The 23,758-nt window shown below is 31.4% G+C and overlaps 2 protein-coding genes across 2 annotated transcripts; both read right to left on the bottom strand.

The window, feature by feature from the left end:
- Positions 1–325: 325 nt before the first annotated feature.
- Positions 326–3,028, bottom strand: LOC108341901 (cytochrome P450 714C2). The gene is made up of 5 exons (XM_017579575.2): positions 2,545–3,028; positions 1,910–2,136; positions 1,568–1,815; positions 1,122–1,476; positions 326–882 (listed from the first exon to the last, which is right to left on the bottom strand). Exons 1-5 carry the CDS (start codon positions 2,837–2,839, stop codon positions 457–459), a joined length of 1,551 nt encoding a protein of 516 aa, XP_017435064.1. The 5' UTR covers positions 2,840–3,028; the 3' UTR covers positions 326–456.
- A 6,263-nt stretch (positions 3,029–9,291) lies between these two features.
- On the bottom strand, positions 9,292–10,937 carry LOC108342439 (NAD(P)H-quinone oxidoreductase subunit N, chloroplastic). The gene is made up of 4 exons (XM_017580214.2): positions 10,380–10,937; positions 10,153–10,269; positions 9,954–10,039; positions 9,292–9,643 (listed from the first exon to the last, which is right to left on the bottom strand). Exons 1-4 carry the CDS (start codon positions 10,803–10,805, stop codon positions 9,580–9,582), a joined length of 693 nt encoding a protein of 230 aa, XP_017435703.1. The 5' UTR covers positions 10,806–10,937; the 3' UTR covers positions 9,292–9,579.
- Positions 10,938–23,758: the final 12,821 nt, after the last annotated feature.

Below are 23,758 nucleotides of genomic sequence, written 5' to 3'. Positions count from 1 at the left end.
ACCGTTAAAAACCCAAAATATTCGACGTTGTACGCGATTTTTGTACTAGTGTATAAATAAAATTTTGCTATTGTGTCATTATTATTTCCATAATATTATAAAGGATTTTATGGTTGAAATACTTTGAGAAAGTGTTGATACTCATAATGGTTATGAGGTAATTAATTGAGATATGTATTCGTATAATTGTGTAGTAATGTTGAGTATAAGAAAATGACTCTATTTTGTTCAAATTGTCAAATTATTGGTCATAATTGTAGGTTCTAGAAGCATAATGATAAGTGTTTTTATTGCTTTTCTTCTACAAGTTGAAATAGGAAACTAGTGAAACAAATACCGGCATTATTTTTGCATTATAAGATTTCATGCATCATAACGTGAACACATTATGCTTAGAAAACTTATTTCACCAAAATGCTACATCTCTTAGCAGAACTGCTACTTAGAAGGAACAGTTCATATTTTTTTTACCAAGATATTGACTCCATGCTCAGGCTCTATGAGCAACCTGACAGTGGGCGAATGAACGTAGCGTGGAGAGAGTGAGAAAGTGAATTTGGACAATATGAGAGCTATGATCATCTTAAGTTCCACAATAGCCAAGTTCTGTCCAAGACACACTCGTGGACCAACCCCAAAGGGCATGTACACGTGTGGCAGCTTACAAGAACCTATGGTTCCATTGGCAAATCTTTCTGGCTTGAATTTGTAGGCATCATCTCCCCATATATCAGGATTTGTGTGCAAACTTACTACCATTATCCAAAGGTTAAACCCCTTTGGAACATCAAGGTTCCCAAATTTCATGTCCTTCAAGGCCTCTCTTGACACCACAGTCACAGGAGGATAAAGCCGCAATACTTCATGAATAACCATAGCTAGCTGCCACAACAAATGCAAGTTATGCTTGATGCTACACTGTAATATCACTATGAAAAACAATTAGGTATCATACTCTAAGCATAGCAGCTATTTCTTTGTCTAACAGAAATGAATATGAATTTGTTAGTGTAGGCATTATGAGTTTGTATAGAGTAGTTAGAATTTGTATAAAACAATTTATGTTACGCTAAAGGATATATGAGTTGTTTTTGTAGTGTATGCTGCCTAAGGATCCTTACCTGCTTCATCTTACCAAGCATACTAAAATCTGGGATTCTACCACTGCAAATTTCTGTCACCTCAGCACGAACACGATCTTGCCAATCTGGGTTTGCGGCCAGCAGCATCAGGCACCATGTAGCAGAAACTGCAGTTGTCTCATAGCCTGCCAAGTATATATTCTTGCAGTTATCAACTATGAAATCGTCAATGGCCTCTTTACTTGGCTTACTGTCCTTAACATTTTCAAGAACCATTTGCAGCAAGTCGTTCTCAAAAGTAGTTTCCTTTCTTTCCTTCACCACCTGGAGTATCATTTCATTCACCTCCTTTTCTAATGTCCATATTTCTCTATTGGTCTTTGTTGGAAGGTAGCTGTAACATGCATAAGTTGTTCTTAAATTGAAAAAGAAAAAGGACAATATCAGAAAAATATTCGTGATGCTATGGAAAAACGGTATTGTACCACATGCCAGGGATACGTCTGAATAAATTTTTCCAGGACAATAACTCTTGGAGAGCTGTGAGTTTCAAGAAAATCTCTTCACTCTTGGTATAATTGCTTCCAAAGCATGCTCTTGAAATAACATTACCAGAGAAGTTTCTCATGCACTCATCAATTTTGATGTCAGCAACTCCACCTTCTGCTTCTACTCTATTACTCCACAAGTTTACCACAGATACAGCAGACTCGCTAATTATATTCATCATTCCCTTGGAAGCACATCAAATAAAGTTATTTCAAGTTAAGAGTCAATGAAATCAAGTATCAATATGAATATCAAGAAAAAGAAAACCTTATATATACCTTAACCTTTCCCATGTATAGTTCTGGAGCTATGATCTTTCTTTGATGAACCCATTTAGTCCCATTGGAAGTTAAAATGCCTTGACCCACCAAAGGCCCTATGTGTTTCAGTTGATATGCAGGCTTCGCCAAGTCCAAGGATGTGCAGACAGTGACCTCTCTCACTATGTCTGGTTGGTTCACACACACTATTTGAATGGCTCCAAGTGAAAACATGAACACTTGACCTGTTTACACAAGAAAATTGAAGCATGGTGATTCTCAAATCACTCAAACTATTTGCAAAATCAGTGTACAGATCAGTCCACAAGGAGAAGGTGAGAAATTCTGCATTATGTACTTGGATCTAAACAACAGAATACTGATTGTAGGTACAAATTATCATTAACATAACATTTATATGATTATACAAGAGCAGTATAAGATATCATATACTCATACTCCTCAAAATTTATGCAATTAATAGTTTGATTGGAGAGTAGTGAAATTGTATTCCAATATATCTATGTCACACCTCTAAGCAGTTTATTTCAGCTAATACCCCTGCAATTTTGAAATTGTATTACTACTGATAGGTTTGATTCATGATTTTTGAGTAATGAACTCCATATATTAAAAGAATGAAAGACATATACCATATTCGTTTCTCCATTTATCAAAGAGTGGAAGGAGAAGAGCAGCACAGTTGTGAGAGGAAGGGACTTTTGAAGAAGAAGAAGAAGACTTTGAAGTGGCAGAGCGAGCTTTCTGTAACTCCAAAATATTGCCAAGCAGAATAGTTGGAGGTGGGCCACTGATACCTTGCTTCATTAGCTTAGAACGAAGCCTATTTGGCTTGTCCACAAAAGAAGTGTACAAATAACATAACAAGCCAACAAAAGAAAGAAACAGAATAGACATAAGAAACTGAGAATCAAATTGAAGCTGCATGGTTAGAGAACACCTTCTCTTCACTGAGAATCAAAGTGTCACATCCAAGCTCTGTTGTTGTTTTGGGGTTTGATATAGGACAGGAATCATGTTCAGTTTAAGCCCACTTGCTGAAATAAAATAGTAAACTTATCATCCAATAAATAATCCCTATATTATTACGGTATCATTTTAATAAATGAGTTAGATGTAAATAATTAAATCTCAGACGGTGTTTGGTGAAAATTAGAAGACCAATGCATGGACATCTGATGTTTTGGGCTGCATGCTGGACACCTCGGTGAGTACGTGTTGTTGCGCAGGCATTTGGGTCCAGTTCTCTTAAATTCGTGGGCTTTGACTATTTTCTGCTATTAAAGTGGCAATAAATGAAATGTCATAAGGGTAGTAATGAGAAAAGGCACCTCGGTTTTTTTTTTTTCTCTTATTTTTCGGCGAGGATTTTTAGAAGTGGGGAAAGAACATGCCGTGGAGAAGCACCTCGTCTAGGGATTGGTAATAAGAAATTACATGTCAATATGTAAAATAATATAGCTTGAAAAGTTTTATATTATTTAAGAGAAGTAAGGGAGTCAAGGTTAGGGATTATATATGAACTTTAAGACTGTGTTTACTTGCACAAATTTACTATTTAAAAATATGTGGAGAGATAGATTTACAGGATTTTCTTTTGTTTATTTGTACAGATTTAAGAGTAAATGAAAGGAAGAATTTGAGAGATGACACCTTACTGTATTATTCCTAATATGAAAATAATAATAATAATAATAATAAAATAATAATAATAATAAAATAATAATAATAGAATTTTTTTTCATGTGAAAAATTAATTTTTATTTTTTTCTTTTCTTATAATAATTTTTAAAATTATATATAATATTAACAATTACAATTTTATATTACTTTTACTATTAAGAATATTTTGATAACACTAGTAAAAAAAAGGCTTTCTACAGCGCACATTATGCCACGGTTCAACGAAAACCGCAGCATAATGGTGCGCGGTGGCAGTTTTGTAAATAAAACGAACATATATGCCGCGGTTCTACTGGAAACCGCGGCATATACCCCAGTCAACCATTGCCTTTGACGCCACGTATGAATAAAAAATTAAATAACAGGGTATATGCCGCGGTTCTCTGCACAACCGCGGCATATACCCTGCCAATTTATTGCAGGTGCTGACTGGGTCAGAGAATTTGAAAAGTTACAGGGGGTATATGCCGCGGTTCTCTGGGGAACCGCGGCATATACCCCTGTAACGTCTCAACTTCTCTGCCAGTCAGAGAATTTCAGAAGTTACAGGGGGTATATGCCGCGGTTCCCCAGAGAACCGCGGCATATACCCCCTGTAACTTCTGAAATTCTCTGAAAGGCAGTTGGGGAGACAGTTGTGTTGAAATAAATTTAAAACGAATTTGAAATATTTAGAGGAATATACCGCGGTTCGGAGGGCAACCGCGGTATATAGTTTAAAAATAATTTTAAAAATGCCATCTTCTACCGCGGTTGCCGCCGAACCGCGGCATATAGTTTCAAAATAATTTTAAAAATGCCATCTTCTACCGCGGTTAAGTAGTGAACCGCGGTAGATTCCCCAGTCAGAGTTAAAAAATAAAACTTTGGAACAATATCGTCTTGTTCGCGCAGACACTCTGGACTTCGAGTTTTCTTCTCCCGTCGACCACCCATCTCAGTTCCTTGTTTCTTCACCGTTTAAACTCAAAATTGTTCGGTCATTTCCCATTTTTGACGATAAAAAACAGTTTTAGCCGATCAAAATCGTTTGAAACGCCTGTCATTCCTCTCCGCTGCCATTCCCCTTTGTTGCACCAAGCTTTTTCGCCGCCCCTGTTCCAGGTATTTATGCCCTTTTACATTCTTAACATGATTTCTTCATTAGTGTTAACTTTAACAAATTTTGATAACTTTAACAAATTTTGATTTTTTCCCAAATGTTGAATTCATATACACTAATTAATATGAATTGTCTTTTGCAGAGATTCAAGACATTACTATATGCAGGTCTGTTTTTGTGGTAGTGGATATCACAAAAACAGACCTGCAATTTTAAAAAACTGCAGGGGAATATGTCGCGGTTGTAACCCCAACCGCGGCATATAGTGGACAAAAATTTTTTTTTTTTTAAAATGGATTTAGGCCGCGGTTCTTTGAACAACCGCGACATATTCTGCAACTTATATACCGCGGTTCTGAACCGCGGCATAAAGTCTCTGACTTACTATCGCGGCTGAATATGCCGCGGTTCGTAAACCGCGACGTATAGTGAAAAATAACCGCGGTAAAAGCCCCTCGCTGCACTAGTGTAATTTTCAATTTTTACCAATTAAACAATTTTTTTTATTTGTCACATCGGTCAAATCTTACACTAGTTTTTACAAACTTTACTTCTAAATTGACTTTCACTCATCTTCAAATCTACTCAAAAAAATAACAATCAATTTATTCTCAAATTCATCCACTCACTCTCCCCTAAATCAATCTTCTAAAGTGAACAAAGCCTAAGTTTATAATTTTAATTATATCAAATTAAAGAATTTTTTTAAGTATGTATTTAATTTTTTTATTATATATTTTTGTAGTACAATGTTATGAGATTGAGTTAAGTTTTTGTTTTGGAGATAATTGTTTGTGCTGTAAAAAAATTCACATGATATTATTTTTCAAGTGTCATTATACCTTAATTACATATTTTTTTGGATTTTGGAAAATTTGTTATGTTCTTGTTTTAATGTATTTTATCTTATTTCTATGTTAGTAGGGTGATTTTTTAGGATAAAGATGGTGATGTTATTCATTTTGACTTATATTTTCCATCAGAAAGACTAACTTGGGAATTACGAGCTCTAAAGATGTTGTAGACTTTCTTTGGCATTGTGTGAAAAGGTGGTGCTCGGGTATTGAACCTTTTTTGTATGGAGGTAATGGTGTTTGCCTTGTCCTTGTGTGGCAGGAAACATATTCCTTAGCCAGGTAGGCGGGACTACTCGAGCAGACCTATAGGAGAGGCTATAGGGGATCTGTGGGGAGGCTACGGGTTTGAAGTAGGATACAGGAGTGTGACTAATTCTTTTTATTATGGAGTTATGGTATTGTAGAGGCTCAGGTTGTTATTGATGGTGAAGGATTCATGATGAAATTGTTTCTAATGGAGGTACATGTGATGATATTCGTAGTGACAATGTGTTTGGAGACGGTGTTGATAAGGATGACGTTGACGGTATAGTCATGATATAGTTAATGGTGATGTTGATAATGGTCATGGTGTATAAATGGTTATGTTAGTAGGATATCGTTGTAGATGATGGATTTGTTATTAAGTTACATTTGCTTTATATGTACAGATTTTATTGTTATTGGTTGTGTTATGGTAGCTTACCCATATTTGTTGTGTTTGTGTCTTGCGATGATCGTATAACTTTTGGTTGTATGGGAGCAGATGCTCCAGATGCATGATAGAGAGGCAAGAATGGAAAAAAGACTTGTGTTATTTAAAGTTTTTGTACTCTAAGTGTTAGAAACCATGTAATCGGGTTTTATTTTATTTCGCTTTCATTTTACTAATTTTAGTATTATATAAATGGATTTCCGCGATGGTATTATGATTTTAAAAATTTTAAATTTTACCCGTAATCGAGACATCCCAAAAATCGTGATGTTACAGAAAACACATGTGAACCTTTTCTATAACACTCAAAGCATTATGTTCTTATGTTATAAAACAAGATAGAAGAATTAGCTTTTACAACAATCCTCCATTTATTGCAAAAGATAAGAGATAAAAAGAACGAAAGAAGAAAACTTTGGATCTCATATAAGATGTGATTTATCGTAGTTGGTATAGCAAGTTATATGAACTAGTCTTACATTGAGAAACTTAACATGCAATGTAATTAGTATAGCAAGCTTTATGAACCAAAAACACTTAATGTGTGTTAGCGGTCTACCAATCATAATACACCCCATAATTCTTGTCATTATCGTTGTCTAATGCTTATTAAGCGATACACGTGCTTGGTATTTATGAGTGTTCTAGATATATTGTTAAGATCTCAAGTAAGCAGTCCCTCGACCCTCATATAAGTAGCCCATCGACACTCATATAGGTAATTTCATCAAGTGTATACTACAAATCATACACCACTTGTAAGGGAAATGAAAATCATTAAAAACTTTATTAGACTAAAATTATTAAACCCCATAGAATTTTATTACAAAGTTTATTCACTAATGTAATATCTAGCATTTTCACGCACACTATAGAATGGATATAATTTATTTGAAATCAATTTTAGTGCTAACATAACTAATAAGTGATTATTTTACCTATATGAACCTTATTTATGGGATCTTCAATTACAAAGGTTGAATCACTTTCATTTATTTGTTTGCAAGTGGTTTAAGTCGCATTCTCCGATGTTTTTAGTATCATGTTTTTTCTAGGATTTTGTTAAAGGATTTGATAAATTTCATTTTAACTTCACATAGTTAACAAAAATGATTTTAATCTTTAATAGCTACTTCTTCAAATTATATCTCAATTTTATATTTTATTATATATATATATTCTTTTCGTTATAGTTTTTTTAGTTATAATTATGGTTGATCAACAATCACAGTATATCACACATATGGAGGAGTTAGTTTCACTAGTGAAATGTTGATGAACAAGTTTTTCAATAATTTGAATTTATTAGATTAACAATTATAATTAAACTAGGTTGATATAGAATAAGATTATTTATAATATAAATGTGCCCTTTTATATTATTTTATGTTATTTGTATAAGTAGATTGAAATAATTATTGTATACATATATTTTCAAATTAAAATGTTACATTGAAAACTATTGTTATATTGAATTGTTATATTAAAACTCTTCCCTCTCTCTTTTTTTCTATTTTTTAAAATTAATTTCTTATCTTTTCCCCAAATAGATTAAGCTTTTATCATTTTTTTTCTTTGGAGAAAGTCCTTTTCAATTCCACAAATCCCTCTATCTTATCTTTTTCTATTATTTTCCAGGAATGTTATAAGATTTTACATATGTAATAGTATGAAAGTAATCTCTCATCTAATTTACCTTTTGATTTATGTCTTGATAGTTCGAATGTTTTCCCCCTAGGTTATTAGAGTATTTAGGTTGTTCCAACTTTTTCTCTGTTATAAATTGTTTCTCGTGTAACTCTAAACAATTTTGTTGTAAAGAGAACTGAAATGTGTAAATAATTTTTACTTTGAAATTAATTTTTTGTTGAATAAAATGGTAATATAATTATTATTGTACTTGATTGTAAATTTTGTTGAGACATTATAAGGTGCTGTGTTAACGTGATGAAGGGGTGGATGGTCATAGATGAATGAGTACTTTATTGTAGTTAGATGTGAAAAAAGTTTCATTCAACAATTAAATGAGTTGAAAACATAAAATTGATTTTGGTTTAATGTTAAGATCAAATCATTCTCAACCCTGAGAATAATTAAAATTTACATTAAATATTAAATGATTCAAAGTTTTGAAATATAATTTGATGAAGTGAATTGAATTAAAAGATGTTATGAGAATATATATATTTTTTGTTTTAAGTTGAAGATGATGTTGGAGTGCAAACAAAGTTCCACATTGAGTGAAATAAGGACTGGTCAAGGGTTTATATACACATAGATATCTCCAATGATAAGAGGTCTTTTGGAGTGGTACCAAAAGCAAACCCGTGTTTATTATATTTTAGCATTTTATATCATGTTAGAGAACTTTCAATAATAATAAATGTTTGCATAGATGTCTCCACTTCAACATAACTTGTAGAATTTAAATAAATGTATCTTGTTTTTAAGGACGAATGATATTGTATTATTTTTTTAATGATACAATTGATTACTGTATCCATATTAAATTAACATAAAACTATTTTAAGATGAACAAAGTATTAAAATTGTTTAGAAACTAACATTTTGAACTTAATCTTTGTTAAACAAATTTCAAATTTGCGGTTCTAGTTATGCAGTCTATCACCACTCAGAGTTAGAGTCAAAACATAGATATTGTATATGGAAAATGTTTTTTTAACTCTTTTTTTTATAACTTTTTTACTATGTTCATTTCGTTTCAAAAATATACGAAATAATAAAATAAAATAATGATAAATAATCTATTATAAAAATTTGTTAAAAAGTGTTAACATATCATGATTCATTCTATATCTTTTTTAAGTCTAGATCTGATTCCACGGTTTTATTATTAAAAATTGTTTCGAAAGTGTTTAATCTATTTCTAGTCTCTATTTCTAGTATAGAATTATTGGATTAGTAGAACAATTGTAAAAATACAGAATATAAAAAGTGATTCAAGTGTTTATGAAATTGCAGGAAACTACACCATAACAAAGCCACCATTATACTGTTTAGAACTTAAAACACACTGGAAGAAGAGACAGGACTAAGTATTAGATCAAATAAATGATTCTGAACAATTTCACAATGGAATTTGAGGAAATGTATGTGTTTGGACAAAATTAAACCTTGAGAATTAAAGGGTCACTCATGACAGACAAATCTAATTATTTACAAGGAAAATTATTTTTCCTATATCTGTGTCTTCCTTTCATATGTCACTTCTCTGGAGCTATAAAAAGCCTTAAATTGGATAAGGTAAAATGAATATCTGTACTTGATTGTTGGAAATAAGGAATGATAAGCAACATTGAAGCACCACTAACTAAGCTTCCTCACTGCTAGTTAGTCCTGCAATTTCTTTCAGTGGCTTCCACATAAACTTTCTCCTGATCATCACATAAAACTGATATCAAACAGGAAGCAAAGCAATACAAAGGTAAAAATCTGATAAGCATTTGGGGTGTGTGTTGTTATAGAATGGATGCAACAATCTTATATTCTGTTCTCTTCTCCTTAGTTCTACAGTTCTTAGTGAAAACAAATGAATCTTATGTACTATGTTTCATGTTGTTCTTATCAAACCCTTCTTAGTTAGACAAATTCAAGTTCTCAAGCAGCAGAAAGCACTGATAGTTAACAAAAGAAAAACTATAAAATCTAACTAGAATAAGTAAATGTTAAAAAAGTTAGCTTTACCAGTTTCCACATTCTGCAATGACCCTCACATTAGGCCTAAGTGTAGGCAGCAAAGCTAGGAACTGCAGTTCTGCCTTAGAGAGAACCTGTGGAAGACAACACATAACAAAAGATGACAGTGAGTTATATCCTGTAATTGTATGTTAAGTAAAATTGTTAACGGAAAACAAGTAAAGAAGTAGTGCCACAATCCTCACACCTTGGCTTCAAGTATCCAGACCACCAATCCTTTGGCATTTGGTGGCAATGATTCTAATCTGAAATCAACTTCTGGAGGATAATACCACCTTGCTATTGGCTGCTTTCCAACATGAGCCTGAAATTCATCACGAAACCATTTGAAAAATTTCAATGTTTCAAGTTAAAAGTGATTGTGATTCGGTTAAGGAATCATAAACAAGAGTGTTGTGAAAAAGAAGAACTGACAGGGCAAACAGGGTGAATCTTGGTGAGGGTGGTTTCAGGGTCACCAAGGCCACGAGCTGAGAGGTCAAGGAAATAGTAGCCCTGACGTATGAGACGTGACAAGTAACGCCCCTCATAGCCTCCTTCGTGAGGAGGGTATATTGCAAGTGCTTTGTGCTCTTCAACATCTGAAAGCCAACGATCAATATCTAGCCATATCAAGTCTCCTCCAACGAAGTCTCCTATCCCTCTACACTGCACAACTCCTACCCTTTTCCAACTCTTGCTGTTATTACCATTTTTTCCTCTCCAACACTTCATCACTCCACCACTTTTCCTGCCTATCAAACTGCTTCTCAGTGATTGCTGCTGCACCTTCTTTGTGTGGTGAACATTGCTCAAGCAGGTTGCTCCCCCATAACCCAAGCTACCACCACTGCATGACATGTTTTTTTTCTTTCTTTTCTATTTCATCAAGTACTCTTTTGTCACTAAATGTGAGAAGGGTTCATGGTGTCTTTTGGAAGATAGAAGAAAATGTTAGCTTGCATTAGTAGCACAAGTTCGTCACAAATTAAGTGTTGTGAATTGTATGGTGGAGAAATGAGATAAAGTTATCACTGATACAAGGTTTGTCTTCACTTCAAACCTTTTATTCCAGATTATACCATGTGGTATAGCTTCACTACTATTTCCCCTAAAAAATAATAATCTATTCACACTCCAAACTTGTGGTACCAGTAGCTTTTGAATCATTTGTTGTTAAAATTTTTCCAATGAAATCCAAAACAAATTAAAAAAAGTTAAGCTTTTTTACCTATGTTTGATTTCAGACTATATACATATAAAGAAGATTTTATACATATCAAGCATTTAAAAGAGTCAGTCTCCAAATATGACAATATAAGACTTGGTCTGGAATATGTTTTAATTCCTTAAAAAAGTAAGGAATGTGCTTCACTCAATAAATTAAGAATAACTAGTAAATCTCACATACAGTTTTCCATGACAAAAGAGAGGCTGCTACTTCCTGCACCTCCCTAGTTTCATCCTGCACGCTCAAACATTTTAAAATTTTAATTTTACGCTCTTATTTTGAATTTTGAAATACACAATAATATAATTTTTGTGTTCCAGATATTATGTTACATAATACAAAATAAAAAATATTCTAAATTGTAATAAAGTGAGAGAAGGTGTCGTGCAGGTGAAGGAAGAAGGGGGTGAGAGACGCCGGTACGGGAAAGGAAGAAGGAGGAAGGGGTACACCAGTGGAAGAAGATGGAGAAAAAAATTAAGAGCAGTAAGTCATTTCACATGTTTGTGGAGTTGCAGGTTGATATCATGGAGGTGCAGGAAGATGTGATCCGACATAAAAAGTGGACCTTTAAATATCTGGCCCAATCTAATGAATTCTAGGCCTAAAATGCCTAGCCCAACTGGCAAAGTATACAAGATTGTGATTGAATTTAGTCTTCTTCTTTTTAACGATTATAACTAAAGTCGATGGTCTTTACAAGTAGGAAATTGTTAAACGAGACTGCATAGAAGTGTTATCATTTTTGTGTTACATTAATAATAGAGAGTAGATTTTAAATGTAACAAGCAAAAATTATATTCATTTATATATTTTTAATATAATAATCTAATGATAAATGAAATAATATATTTAATAAACAACAAATATTTCAATAACGGGGTGATATAATAAATTAAACAAACAATAAATTTTTTTAAGATAAATTTTATTAAAATATATCTTATTAAAATATATCTTATCACTCTGATATTATATTAGAAATAGAAAATAAATTTTAAAACTGCAAAATAAAATTTACACCTATTTAATATACTTTTAAAATAACTTTATCAATGTTCAATATAGAACTTCTAACAATTAATATAAAAATAATATAAATATCTACTTTCTAAACCATATTTTCTAGAATTATAAATAAAAAATCATGTTAATTGATAGCAATGAAATATATATAATAGAGCTTTGGAAGTGAAAAAGAAAATTACTATGGAGAGGTAATGCTCTTATGGGCCAGCAAAAGAGGCTCCTTCGCGGCCTCCTTTCGACAAGCGCCTCAAAAAGTTGGGTTTGTTTGGTTTGGTAGAGATTATATAATTTTATAGTTTTATTTTCTTCCAAATATTCTAATTTGGAAAAGTTAGATTGTTTAATCCGTAATGTTTAGATTACATAATATAAAAGAAAGGTTGATGCTTATGTGAATCTTGAGAAAGCGTCTGATATGTTTTAGAAGAAAAAGCATCTAAATACAGTAAAGGTTTGGAGAAAGCATAAAATACTAAAATCCTTTTAGTTTTTGTTGTTGATTTGCTTGTGTACAAATTGAGGATGCTTTGGATTGGAAACTGTTTTCTCTTAGTCAAGAACCAGGTAAGTATTCTTTCTTTGAATAATGGTTAATTGGAAAAGGTAGTGTAGAACAAGTATCAAAGTCGTAAAATCAAGGTTTAATTAAGGTTACATTTTCGCTGTAAGCAACAATGCTTGAGAGTCACTTTGTTATCAAGCTCATGAACGTCACTTCAAACATTACATACTCATTGCAAGTGACATTATTTGACGAACTCACTTAAGGATCATTTGTTCATTGCAAACAATTAAAATTGGGACTTATTTTTTTAAGTGTCACAGTTAAAATTTATTATTACTACTCAATCAAAACACCTTAATTTCGTTTCAAGTCATGTTATGGCCTACAATGATGTTATTGTTTTTTCTTAGTCAACTTATTTCAACCTTTATCTCAGACTATTCAGTCATTACCAGCTTGATTCGTCTTTCACTCTTAACCAAATCTAATCAACTTTAAGTCTCGGCTAAATCAACTCATCCTTCTATCTACACTAAATCGATTTAACTTTTTGCTTATATTAAATCGCCTCAATTTTCTATTCTTACAAAATCGACTTGACCTTTTATGTTAAATCAGTTCAGTCTTCGATATGCACTAAATCCAAGTCAACTATGTTCAAACCAACTCATTTAAGTCTTTAACATTAACTTATTTGTCTTAACTTTTGTAAGTGGAGTGAAACAATGTAAAATTTCAAATTTTTTTAATATTTAAGATATTTGAAATTATTTTATTGTATTCATTTAAAATAATTTTTTAAAAAGATTAATTTCAATTTCTTTATATTAATTACTTATCCAAACAAATTATTTTAATATAAAAAATTAAATTATTTAAATAAATAAATTACTTTTCAAAACTACCTCATCCAAACACAATCTTCTAAAAATAAATCTTTTCACCATCATAACAACAACACAAATTTTTACTTAATCAAGTTTATACGAAATATTTAAGATTTTTGTAAAAAATAATGATATATTAACACAAATTTTTTTATCATATTTTGATATAACATGCGTTAATTTTTTTATTAAATTTAAAGTACATCAATATAATAATAAATAAATAATGAACCACACATATTTTATATCAAAATATTATTAAAAATGTTTTTATAAAAGCATGATTGATATCACAACATAAGATATAGTCATACATTTTATTACAAAATCTTACACCACACCCTCTTCTATTAATACCCTCTTTGGCCTCCACTTTCGTTGGATAATGTCAATTCAGTTTCTTTTTTTAAAAGTGTTTGGAATATGTATAGTAAAATTTGCATCTAATTTGTCCCTTCTGTTAAGTATAACCCAACGGAGTTAGTGTGTTGATGATCTGACACGGCAACGTGTCAATATATTGTTTTGTGCATGCTGACGTGTAACTCACTAAATATATGGTGTTTAATTAAGATGGGTCCAAATTTTGAATCAACCACAGTCCAACTTTGCCTTGCGGCACCCATTAACCGCACCCATCAGCTCCCCCATTGCCGCAAACTTGCATCACCACCGTCAACCAAAACCCAAAAACATGAGAATTAGAAACCCAATGTAGGAACCCTAACTCCAAAAGGAGAAAGCAAGGACAGGAAAATCCCATAATCCAAATTGAAAACAAAATTCCCAACTCCTTCAATCACAACATCAGAAAAATCAAGAAAATCAAGAAAAAAACTTTAAAGGAAAAAATCCCAAATACGAAAACCCTAAAATCAAAATCCCAAATTACAAGATCAAAACCCTCAACATTGGGTCGTCATCCTGTAAAGAATAATAGAACCACGAGAACAACCCCAAATCACAAACCAGAAATGATAGTATGAATCCTCAAAACTACGATGCATCCCCACGCAAGCCTTGTCACCGTAGAAACACCGGAGAAACACCGGAGAACGGAGACCACACCACACCACGAAACGTCAGTCCACTCTTCACGACAACACCATTAAACAGGGACTCTGACACCACGAATACGTCATGAATCGAGCCATCGCGAAGGCGCCGCTGCTGCAAGACTCACTGTGCCGTGAGAAAGGAGTTCGCATCCTAGCCACCTGAACTCACATCCCCAACGTGCAAAAACCCCCACCCAGAACCAAGAAAGAGAAGAGAAATGAAGTCTTCTCCCCTTATGGCACGAACCAGAATGAAAACAAAAGTAAAAGAGATCATTGTCTCCCTCCTGCGAAACAAAGTAGAAACCGAGTGAAGAGAAGATGAAGGTGGGTGCTCGTGCTCCCCTAGTACGCTTCTAATGTGAGACAAAAAGCCTCAAGATTGACTTTTGTCTAAGAGAAAGAATGAACAAAGAAATGAGAAGAACCCAAAACTGGGTTTGGCCGTGAAGGAAAAGAATATATTGACACGGCAGTGCGTACAAAACAATATATTGACACGTTGCGAATAACTGGTGCCAGATCATCAACGCACTAACTCCGTTTGGTTATATTTAACGGAAGGGACAAATTAGACACAAATTTTACTAAATGTGATTATATTCCAAACACTTTTAAAAATAAGGACTGCATTAACATTATCCAACGAAAGTGAGATCAAAGAAGGTATTAAACCAACATTATATTTCATCAAAAAGATTCTCATTTTTTTATGACAAATTTCAAATTAGTTTTTTTCATGAATCAACCTTTTACAAAAATTTTAGTGGAGAAACCAAAAGGGTGGAAAAGACAATGTCATCCAAAATCTAGTATTTTCTCTAATATAAAATTTACAAAATCATGTTGAGTTTATTATATATTTTATATATATTGTTATACATTTGAAAAAGATGTTGACTGAAAAATCTTGGTTGGCCAGATGACATAGAAACAAAACACATGGCATCCGTAAGTTAGCCCCTACACAGAAAGATGGAAGAGTGTTATGTAAAGTCATTTTCCAAACCAAATTAGGGTACAATTCCACCGCACGTTATGGAGTATGCTATTGCCTCTGCCAACAAACCATGAATGCTCATTTTGAAACCCTACCATGGGATTCACATGTAGCTGTCTGTCTTTATGGGATTCTTTTTCTTCATACCTATATTTATTGTTTTCCTTTCTCTTTCTTCCTCTGCTGTTTGCCCTATGAAATCAAGAATCCTTCACCCATAACTGCTGCTTCTTTCCTCCTCTCTGCATTCCCACTTGCATTACCATAAAAATTATTGTATGCATGCATGCACTCATGTCAACATCATTCAAATTTTCATTGGACCACAAATGTAGGAAAAATATGTGAAAACTTACACTCTTGTATTATACCAGATGCAGTGAGATAATCTACAAATAAAATATTTAATCATTACATTAACTGTTAATACAAAATTATAATCATTAAAACAAGCATTATCAGAAAATAAGTAAAATGGATGCAACCCAAAAGGAAATAAGTTATGGTTAGAGCTGCAGTGAATAGCATCATCCCACATGTAGATCAGTAGAGAAATACAGTGACCAGAATTTGACAATAAAAGTTTACCTTGTGTGAAGATAAAATTTTAATATATTTTCTTAGTAGATATAATATAAGGCACTAAAAAAGAACACGATATAATATTAGAGATTGTTGTACATATATAAGAAGATAAACCATTACAGTTCTTATAATAATGTAACAACAATTCACCCATTTGCCCACAAAGGTATACACAAGTTTTAGTTAAATAAATAATTTAAATACTCAATGTGAATTTTACCATTCTATTCTATTATCTGTTAATAGCATATACATGGATTTCTGAAACTTATTCTTATTACAAGTGAAAATATCAATTTTCAGAATTAACTGCTAAAAGACATAAAAGCAACAAAAAACAATAAACATAATTCATTAATTTTTTAATAATACTTGCAATATAATATTTCTGTAGTGTACTATTAAATAATAATAAAATTGACAAAATAAAAGAAATATATTTTTCTAGAATAAACTACAAGCAATAAAGTGTTATATTTCAAAATCCACTCTGAATCTGGTGAAACCCAAAACAGTGCTGACCAAACAGGCCAAAAGTAGTGGTCCTGCACTAAAATAAAATTTAAATATTGGTAGATTCTAACAAATGGAGACCAAGAATTAGGGCAAAATCCTCTTCAGATTTACGAGAGAATTCTTTTAATTAACAGTAAGCACAAATAAACATAGTGTGCATTTCTTGAAACATCCGTCATTAAGTCACTAAACAGTGAAGAAAATGTAAAAAATCCAGTTCAAGTGTACTTGCACCTCGAACTCCTAAACAAACTGACTTAATTTTTAAGTTAGTTCAGATAAACACATGCAAACGTACTTAAGTAATATTATTTCATATTGGAACCATTGCCTCAAGTTGGAAGTACATTGCCTCAAGAAAAATACTTTTGCCAAAACCTTTTAAAAACCCAAAAAATATCATACATAAAAAATGCCAAAAATGACACCCTATACAACATCTGCTTTGTTTTACCAGTCCAAAACAACCTAAATACTCACACATACAAACCCTAAATAATTTCTCTATTATTTTCTTTGTAAGATATCAATGAAACTATTATTCCATGGTAAAGAATAATAAGTAAATATGATCACTAGTTTAGGTTAAACTTTATAAATTTACAAGATAATAGTAGTAGAACTTTATAGCTCCAAGTTCCAACCTCTTAGATCCCATTTATGATAGACAAGAAGACACCGTTTCTGATCCTATTTGCACGTCTAATATTTAATTTCAGACACTGCAACACTAGAAGGTTCATCGTGACCATTTATACATACAACAGAGAATTTTTCTTTCTTTTCACAAAAGGAAGTTAAAAGACAATGACAGTAGACACTATATAACCAACCACGCTAGGCCAATTCTTAATTTCTTGCACACAAAAATGCTGTGTTTTTCTTCTCATTTTTTATTATTATCTATCCATAGTCCAGGGTTTTTTTTTTCAATCTCATAGTGCACCTTTTATTATGATTGTTCTGTCAACAACACGTACCTTAAATTGACATGTCACAGTAAAATGTGTTCAATCACAGCCTAACTTGACCCTATTCTATGCAGATGGTAGTCTTTGAGTTCCAACTAAGAGCCAAACCTTTGTGTTCCAAAACAGACCAAGGTTTGCTTTTGTTGGTGTTTTGTAAAAGAGTAATATATATATATATATATATATATATATATATATATATATATATATATATATATATATATATATATATATATATATATATATAACAGACACTACACTGCAATCAATGTAGGTAGGTAGTATATTTCTGAGGTATCTGTGACAGAGTTCAGAACCCTCTAGCGACCCAAAACTAATATAATAAATAAATAATTCCTCAGGAGTCTAAGACTCCTTTGAGCTGTAGTCTACCTAGTGTACTCATCACATATTTTGACTAATAAATAACAACAGTAAAAAGTAAATAGGAGAAAATAAAAAATATCAAGGAAGCGTACTAAAAAAGAAAAACTTGGATATTCTACATACCTTTCCAATTTTCTGATGATTTAACACTGAAAAACGTCTTCATTTTTTATTCTTAGAATAAAAAAGTTGATTTACTACAATTAGAGTCATCATTTACTGATAGCTTAACATAAAACATATTACATCATAAATTCTCAATTGTAATCATAGCAACATTGATATCATAGTGGGATATACATGTTAAGACTACATGTGACAGACAGAATCCTCTCTATCAAATACAAAACCAAATATATATTGTAAACCATTACATTACACCTAAATAATAAAATAAATACATTATAAAAATTACTTACATATTTGATATGAAATTTTAGTGATAATTAAATTAAGATTTTTACTTTATAAAATAAAAACTATAATTTTTGAATAATCTTAAGTCATAATCGGTTCAAATATTAGTGTGATTTTAATATTGTTCGTCAAAAAAATTACACTGAAATAATTAAACATTAAAGAAGAACCTCAATTCTAACGTTCATTAAAATTAAACTAAATAAAGAGAAAATTACAAAAAAAATATATATTACTTAATCAAAGATGAAACTAATGACTCATAGGTATTGTAAATACACAATTATAAATAATCCCGCTGGAAATTAAACCAAGTTCTAAATAGAAAAACTTCAATGAAAACATTACAAACAATGAGCAATAGTAAACATGCATATAATCTTAACATAACTATATTAAATAACATTGAAGTAAAAATTAAATTATTATCACACATAAACCATTTTATATAGGAATCCAAAAGAACTGGACACATAAATATATATATATATATATATCAATTCCTATATCATCTTTCATTATCTATTTTAAATATATCTTACATAGTAACACTGTCTTAATCAACAAAAACTTACATTTTAATCAACATTATTTTATATAAACACCTTTTTTTTAAATGTTAAAATTTGACAAATATCAATCCATAAAAATACATTTATGTTAAATATAAAAGCTTCCACTTTATTATATTCCTGTTTTTGATTGGACACTATACAGGCATGTATTTATGATTGGATGACATCTCATCTATTAAATAATCACTAAATAATGACTAAAAATAGTAAATTGGTGAAATTAGATATTAATTACTTCCTAAGACTCAAATAATAAAGTACGAGAATTTAAAATCAATAACTTGTAAATAAATATTAGAGGTTTGATTGTTAGGTTTTAAGCTTAGTATATTCAAATATTGATTTCAGATTAATTAAAATTATATATATAAAAACTAAATCATCAAAAAATAAAATCTTCAAATTACATGATAAATTAGATGAGAAAGGCTACAATGAAAACAATTTTTCGCATAAATGATATATGAAGATATTAATACATGCATAGCCAATAAAGAATTAAGGCATAGTTGGTGGAAGATCAATTTTCATGTAGTATTGTATAGTCCATGCATGTATATTGTAGTTTTATAATTAGGAGACAATATTGGGTCCACGTCACTGTTTAGGATAATGACAACTTAATGTATATGTACAAAATCTGAACTATCAATAATACCCTACATAATACAGAATCTTGTGTGACAAATCATGTGATAGAAAGGTAATAACATAATTCCATTTCCACTACCTTCATATGTAGTAAAACATTCAAAATTGTTTTTCACACACAACAAACTGATAATTACTAATGTCTTGTATGTTTCTACCAAACAAACCCATTTTTTTCCCTTAATCCAATACTGTTAAGGATTAGTGAAAATCTATATAAATTTTCAAAAATACTGTGGTGAGATGTTACCTAAACCAAAACTTTCAGTATATCTACAGAATTTAACAGCCCAAATCCAAGGGAAAGAAAGAAAACCAGCCCCACAACAAAGGGTCAAATTGACAATCAAAGTTCAAAAGATAGAAAAGAATTTATTGGAACATTTTCTCTAAATTATTATGAGTTACCATAAAAAAACTAGCACTATCTTTACACTAAATTTAAATTTTCTATAAATTACAACCAAAATAGGATGTTATGAGAGACCCTATGTTAAAGTGTGTCCTGAAAATAAAAATGCCCTACTTGTTTCTTAATTCATCCCACAAATTTTCCCAAAATCCAACAATAACATGAATACCCACTAAGCTTTTGGGTTTAAAGCAAAGAGGGTGTAAATATGTTAGTAATTAAAGTAATTAAAAGTTTGAGAACAATGTAAATAAACTTTCAGCTTAATTAAAAACACAAGGTGAGAAAAAAGTTATATTCAACACACTTAATTAGATTTTTCGCCTGCCAATTTATCCTACCCATTTAAAAATTAAAAAAAAAAAAAAAAAAAACCATCCTAGTTGATGCGTTCTGGCAATACATGAACTAAATCAAGGGGAATAAGCAGAATAACAAAATAAACTCTTTAAACGACAATTTGCAACTATTGCTGAGATAGCTAAATAATGAAAATAAAGCAGTAAAATAAGTTTTTCAACAACCATATAACAAATCATGATTATAATAAACCATTAGTTTCAGATTTGATAGAAGACATTCAAATGTGAAATTGGAAATATCTTTCATGCCAAAAAGTAAAAGAAATCAATGAAATGATGAGCAAAAATGTATAGAGAGGGTAAACAAGATGAAGAAAAAGTAAACATAATTAGTGAAATATATAATGACATAAATACCAAAAGGGAGCTCCCTTCAGTCCAAGCAAAGACAAGAAAAGGATGAATTTTACCTCCTGCATCATTCACACATTCACAATAGCATACCATGATGCCAATTCTATTGTGTTTGAATGAATGAGTCAGCAGATAATTCAAACCCTCTACCCATCCATGAGTGGACTGAAGGAAGCTCTCTTAAACTATTCTTCACACTACACCTTCATTGTTATTATTATTATCAGTCCAAAATTCGTACATTGCATATAAGAAAATTCTGTACCAAGAATGTTACAACAATAATATTCCATCAGATCTAAGATCGAACAAAATGACATCAAATGAGACAATACCTATTGAGTGGCTGCAAAAATACAGATAAATTTAGAATTTCAAAGACTATATATAATGTGTGGGAATCTTCATATAACATTTCATTCACGAAATCCACAGGCAATTAATTTAATCCAAGATCAAGCAAAAATGCTGCATTAAAGTATAATAAATCAACATATGTAGTATATGACTCCAGATGAAATTCATCAAACATAGATGAAACTATGACGACAGAAATAGAATGCGCTCATTACTAAGCATAGAAGGAAATCACTAACAATAATGAAAGGATTGAAGAAACTGTAATTCATATTGACAAACGCTATAAACACGATGCAGATAGTGACAAAATCTGAATACTATGGCAACCTTTAAGTAGTATTCATGGGTATGACTAAACCTGGTATACTTTTTCAGAAAGAAGGAACCATTTTCTGTCAAGCACTCAAAGACTTAACAATGATTAATTAAGGATTACAAATTTATAATCATCTTTAACTAGCATGCAGACTGCCAAGGAATGTAGAGTTAACCGACATCATTCCACAACTTCAGAGAAATCGGCTTCCAAGATATTAAAACACATTTCTTTTACAAGAACCCTAACCCTAGGACCTAAAAGTCTCAAAGTACTCAAAAAATATTTTTCCTTCATCATACTAGAATAGTGTCCTTTTTCTAACCCTTTGAATATCATGCAAAAAATAGATGAACAATAGATACACCGATAAAGACACTGCATATAAAGATCATGATCGGACACAGCAGAAAAACTCTAATGTAGTAATTAGTATGATCAAATCACACAGGAGCATGTAATGTAATATTCATAAGCACAAAAATCAAAGGGTCGATTTCGTTAAGCAACAACATGAAACAACCAAACTAACTGCATCTTTCACTTAAATACTTCTCCGGTTCTTCCCGCAAGGTGAACCCAAAGAAACAAAAGCTTCGACCAAAGAACAGTATCAGAGCCACAACTGCTAAAGGAGAAAAGGAACCAAATCGACAAAGAAAAGGGTGAGAAGAGATATGACTTAGAACACAGAATGAGTTCCATATAACTTTAACTGGACAGGAGAAATAAACAGCTAGAAAATTGAAAAAAGAAAAAAAAAACAAAGGGTCAGAAGAAGCAGAAATCACGGAAGAGAAACTGTGTTAAAGAAGTAGCAGAATGAGAGAGAGAATAGGAAGAGTAGTCAATGTCTTCGTGAGAGTCAGAGAAGGGAAAACGATTGAAGATCTCACATCCACACAAATCTGGCAAAACAGTAAAAGCACTGTTTCCAAAACAAAAAACGAAACAAAGGGTAAGCAAATATCATCTTTTCCTTTTCCAGGAAATGGAAAAATTCTCTTGCTGAGAGGGTTTTTCTCCACTCACAACACACTAACCAGAGATAGAAAAACCAGAACCAGCAAGAAGGGAGATATTCGTTTCTCATCACGTTTCTCCTTCTCTCATTCCTCTTTCTCTCTCTGAACCAAAAGAAAGACCCTTATCACACACTCACACAAACCGACATAAACGTTGTACTGTGTAAGTACAGTGAATAAAGGGTAAAAAAACAGGAAAGTGAAGATGGAAAAGTGGGGTTCCCGTTACTTCTTTTAAGTCTCTCTATGTGCCAGTCACTTCACTCCACTGTTGTGCACTATTCTCTATTAGACTCTGGTGAGCGAGTGACACTACAATCTAGTAATCTACAATCTGAATACCCTCTTCTCTCTCCTTTTATAGTGGGTACTCTACAACAGCTATTTCCTCGATCTGGTTTTTGTACATGGAAATCGATGAACATGATGCGTATATATAGGGTTTGAGCTCACTAATGAGACTGGCGGAGAAAATCATGAACCAGGGTACTTGAAATTATACAGTTTACAAAAAGATGACTCCACCTGCCATCAACAGGTTTCCATGTCCACGTTTATCAGAGATTCTCCCACATTTTAAACTATCATAATAACTTCTTTCTCACCATATTTTATAAATTACTTTAATCTTATTCTTTTTTATATTTTCATTTACTTCTTTTTTATATTTACTGTAATTCATCTTTACTGTTTTAAATACAACATTTTCCTGTGGATTTTACACATTCATATGCACGTTTGTACTTATTCGCTTATTTATATTTCTAGATTTTTTATATTGTTGTGATGTACTTTTATTCATCATTTCTTGTTTTAACAATGTGAATTGAGATTTTCAGTTTCTTTTTATGTTTACCATGAATGTTCTTCGTAACTAAACTTAATGTATAAGTTAATGAAAAAGCTATTTCTTTTAATATTTATTAATATCGTTAAGAATAATAATAATAATTAATTTTAAGGTATTATTAACATAATAACTAGGTCAATGTAGTAAAAAAGTTAAATAATTATGATTCAAGTATTTTATATTTAAAAAAAAAAACTAGTTCAACTATTCTTAAAGAAACAACAGCAGTTTTTTATTAGAAAATGTTAGAGAATATGATTTTTAATTAAATTCTATCATAAAAAAATTAAATTTATGGTTTAACTTAATTTAGTAAATATCTG

This window comes from Vigna angularis, chromosome 6 (genome assembly GCF_016808095.1).
Source record: "Vigna angularis cultivar LongXiaoDou No.4 chromosome 6, ASM1680809v1, whole genome shotgun sequence".
Classification (NCBI taxonomy): domain Eukaryota; kingdom Viridiplantae; phylum Streptophyta; class Magnoliopsida; order Fabales; family Fabaceae; genus Vigna; species Vigna angularis.
Note: the sequence above shows the minus strand (reverse complement) of the source record. Positions and strands in the feature narration are given on the sequence as shown.

Bases quoted from the DNA above. Each gene is read 5' to 3' on its own strand.
- LOC108341901 (XM_017579575.2), bottom strand. From the start codon at position 2,839: ATGCAGCTTCAATTTGATTCTCAGTTTCTTATGTCTATTCTGTTTCTT. The intron at 2,137-2,544 runs GTATATGTCTTT...TTGTGTAAACAG, and splicing joins TAAATGGAGAAACGAATATG to GTCAAGTGTTCATGTTTTCA. The intron at 1,477-1,567 runs GTACAATACCGT...TGCATGTTACAG, and splicing joins AGACGTATCCCTGGCATGTG to CTACCTTCCAACAAAGACCA.
- LOC108342439 (XM_017580214.2), bottom strand. From the start codon at position 10,805: ATGTCATGCAGTGGTGGTAGCTTGGGTTATGGGGGAGCAACCTGCTTG. The intron at 10,040-10,152 runs GTGTGAGGATTG...TGTCTTCCACAG, and splicing joins TCTGGATACTTGAAGCCAAG to GTTCTCTCTAAGGCAGAACT. The intron at 9,644-9,953 runs GTAAAGCTAACT...TGTGATGATCAG, and splicing joins ATTGCAGAATGTGGAAACTG to GAGAAAGTTTATGTGGAAGC.